At 42.3% G+C, this 3,649-nt stretch overlaps 1 protein-coding gene across 1 annotated transcript; it reads left to right on the top strand.

Moving 5' to 3' along the window:
• Positions 1-667: 667 nt before the first annotated feature.
• LOC110577022 (U2 small nuclear ribonucleoprotein B''-like) lies at positions 668-1,381 on the top strand. Its single transcript, XM_044921183.1, has one exon. It carries the CDS (start codon positions 704-706, stop codon positions 1,379-1,381), a length of 678 nt encoding a protein of 225 aa, XP_044777118.1. The 5' UTR covers positions 668-703.
• Positions 1,382-3,649: the final 2,268 nt, after the last annotated feature.

Raw genomic sequence — 3,649 nt, 5'->3', positions numbered from 1 at the left:
ATGGAAGCCTTACTTACCTAAGGACATACTAACAGAGAAAAACATTGCATTGTTTCTTTGTCTTTTATCCCCTGACTGTGGCACTGCAATACCCTGAGAAAATCGAAGTTGCCCTTTATACAAAAAACAAAGAGGCACCTGGTTGGCTCAGTCGTTAAGCTTCTGCCTTTGGCTCAGGTCATGATCCTGGAGTCCTGGGATAGACCCCGGCGTCGGGGTCCCTGCTCAGCGGGAAGCCTGCTTCTCCCTCTCCCTCTGCTGCTCCCCCTGCTTGTGCTCTCTCTCTCTCTGTCAAATAAATAAATAAATAAATTATTTTAAAAAAACAAAGAAAAACTCCAATCATCCTAATTATTATTTGCACACTTTCATATCTAATGGCATATTCAGATAGCACTGGTAGGTTTTGGGTCAAGGAATTAAGCAGTTGATACTTTTAAGGGACAGTTCTTTTAATTTGATTTTGATTTTTTCTACTTTTATTGAGATGTGATTGATATATAACATTCCGTAAATTTAAGATGTACAGCATGATGATTTAATACATGTATATATTGCAAAATGATGATTACAATAAAGTTAGCTAACACCATCACCTTATATAACTACCATTTGTGTGTGTGTGTGGTGACAACATTTAAGATACTCTCTTAGGGGGGGACCAGCGTAGGCCTCAGGCAGTTTGAACAGTTTAAGTCCAAACATGGATATCAGAACAAATCATACAATTTACATCAACAATATGAATGACAAAATTAAAAAAGAAGAGTTGAAGAGATCCCTGTATGCCCTGTTTTCTCAGTTTGGCCACGTTGTAGATATTGTAGCTTTAAAGACCATGAAGATGAGGGGGCAAGCCTTTGTTATTTTTAAGGAACTGGGCTCATCCACAAATGCCTTGAGACAGTTACAAGGATTTCCATTTTATGGTAAACCAATGCGAATCCAGTATGCAAAAACAGATTCTGATATAATATCTAAAATGCGCGGCACTTCTGCTGACAAAGAAAAGAAGAAGGAAAAGAAAAAAGCAAAAACTGTGGAACAGACTGCGACCACTGCAAACAAAAAGCCTGGTCAGGGAACACCAAATGCAGCAAATACCCAAGGAAATTCAACACCAAATTCTCAGGTCCCTGATTACCCTCCAAACTATATTTTATTCCTCAATAATTTACCAGAAGAGACTAATGAGATGATGCTGTCCATGCTGTTTAATCAGTTTCCTGGCTTCCAGGAAGTATGTTTGGTACCTGGGAGGCATGACATTGCTTTTGTTGAATTTGAAAATGATGGACAGGCTGGAGCTGCCAGGGATGCTTTACAGGGATTTAAAATCACACCGTCCCATGCCATGAAGATCACCTACGCCAAGAAATAACATATGGGAGAGTTGTCTTTAAAGCACTTGGTGTTATTTATCGTGTTTGTTTTGATAACATTTGGTCAGGCCATTTTTTAATAGTTGGGATGAGGGAGAGTGGAAGTGAGATTTTTGTGAATGATTTTAAAAAATACCTAGGCTTTGTTTAGCCTTAGTGAACTATGAAATATGAAGGCCACAATTTTGTATAATAAACTTTTATTTGTATTCTTTAAAAAAAAAAAGATACAATCTTAGCAACTTTCAAGTACGTGACACAGTATTGTTAACTATAGTCACTGTGAGGTACATTCGACCCCCAGAACTTATTCACCTTTTTTTTTTCCTTTAGGGATGGAGGGGGAGCAGGGACAGAGGGTGAGAGAGAGAATCTCAAGCCGACTCAAAGCTCAGCGCAGAGCCCGACTCGGGGCTTGATCTCAGCACCCCGAGATCATGACCTGAGCCGAAATCAATGGTCAGATGCTTAATCGACTAAGCCACCCAGGCACCCCTAGAACTTATTCATCTTAATGAGGGGCTGTTCTGTAGAAGATACAGGCATGATAACTCTCTCCAAGCAACTTAGAATCTTACTAACATGAGGCACACAAGAGTTAGAAATGCCACAGCTGGGCGCCTGGGTGGCTCAGTCGGTTAAGCGACTGCCTTTGGCTCAGGTCATGATCCTGGAGTCCTGGGATCGAGTCCCACGTCGGGCTCCCTGCTCAGCAGGGAGTCTGCTTCTCCCTCTGACCCTCCCCTCTCTCATTCTCTCTCTGTCTCTCAAATAAATAAATAAAATCTTAAAAAAAAAAAAAGAAATGCCGCAGCTGGGGCTGAAGAAAGTCAGGGGAGTCACACTAGTGATGGTAGGAGCAGCCTGGGAGACGATGAACGGGCGGGCTTCAACGTGGCAAATACTACAGCACATAACACCTACATGATGCGAATGGCAGTCTGGCAGATACATGCCGGAGTGGCGTGTCATGGGAAGGAGACTGGGGTTGTGTGTGGGGGCTGGCAAAGGGGACCGCTGATTTTTATTGCACCCATGTACCACTTGCATCATCAGTGGTGTGCTGGCAAATGTTTAAGAAGCAGTTCTCTCTCTCTCTCTCAGAAAAAAGGTTCCTATCATAGGGTTCTCCATGGTGTAAATACTTCCACTATGGCTAAATTCAGGCAACCAATATAAGACCAACCAGCTCACAGATTCTTGGACATTTAAGAATTCGAGCACTTACTATGTGCCAGATTCTGGGTCAAGCACTGGGAGAGATGGAGAAAAAAAGTCTGATGTAATCCTTATCTGCCAGGCGACAGAAATATAGCAGGGAAGCTCAAAGAGGAACTAGCGGAAAGACAGATTAGCCTCGGCAGGTGTGGCGAAGCAGGAGAACCAGAGAAAGGTCTCTGAATGAGCTTTGAAAGATGGGGTGATAGCTAAGTAATTAAAGAATCAGAAAAGACCCCAAAGCATGGATGTACATGATGCATTCAGGGAATTGCGTAAGATTATCGGCACCAAGAATAGAATGAGGCCAGAAAAGAAAGTTGGGGCCATATTGTCAAAGGCGATGAATTTTGCTTTGTAGTAATGAGAGCTACAGACAATTTTTGAGAAGCATCCAGCAATAATTCTTAAAAGGATTTTATTTAAATTTGAAAGAATTTCAAATTGCATCCAGCAATAATTCTTTAAAAAAAAGATTTTATTTATTTATTCATTTGAGAGAGGGGGAGGTGGGTAGGGGCAAAGACAGGGGGCGAGAGAATCCCAAACAGACTCCCCGCTGAGCACAGAGCCACAGGGGGCTTGATCTCACCACCCTAAGATCATGACCTGAGCCAAAATCAAGAGTCAGACGCTTAACCGACTGAGCCACTCAGGCGTGCCAACATCTAGCAATAATTCTGATGGCAGTGGGGAGACTAACCTGTAAAAGAGATCACTGCAATGTTTCAAACAGAATATAATGAGGGTTTCAATTAAGGCAATGCAGTAGAGGTAGAAATGGGGCCGATCCAAATGGCATTTAGGGAGGAAGAACTGACAGGACATTGGATTGGCTGAAGTGAGTGGAAGAGATTGGTTGCTGGAAGATAATACCCAGGATTTTGAGAAATGATCACGCTGCCCCCCGTGGAAATGAGTGACTTGGGATCCCAGTTCATCATTTTCTTTGTATCTTGCTGACATTTGTGAGTTTGAAAGGGAGAAGGTCTGAGACATGAGTGACAGGCCATGAAGATGGCTTTGTTTTACTGTATTTGGATTTATAG

This window comes from Neomonachus schauinslandi, chromosome 14 (assembly GCF_002201575.2).
Source record: "Neomonachus schauinslandi chromosome 14, ASM220157v2, whole genome shotgun sequence".
NCBI classification, from domain to species: Eukaryota; Metazoa; Chordata; class Mammalia; order Carnivora; family Phocidae; genus Neomonachus; species Neomonachus schauinslandi.
The sequence above is the reverse complement of the archived record's forward strand: the minus strand, read 5'-3'. Positions and strand labels throughout refer to the sequence as shown.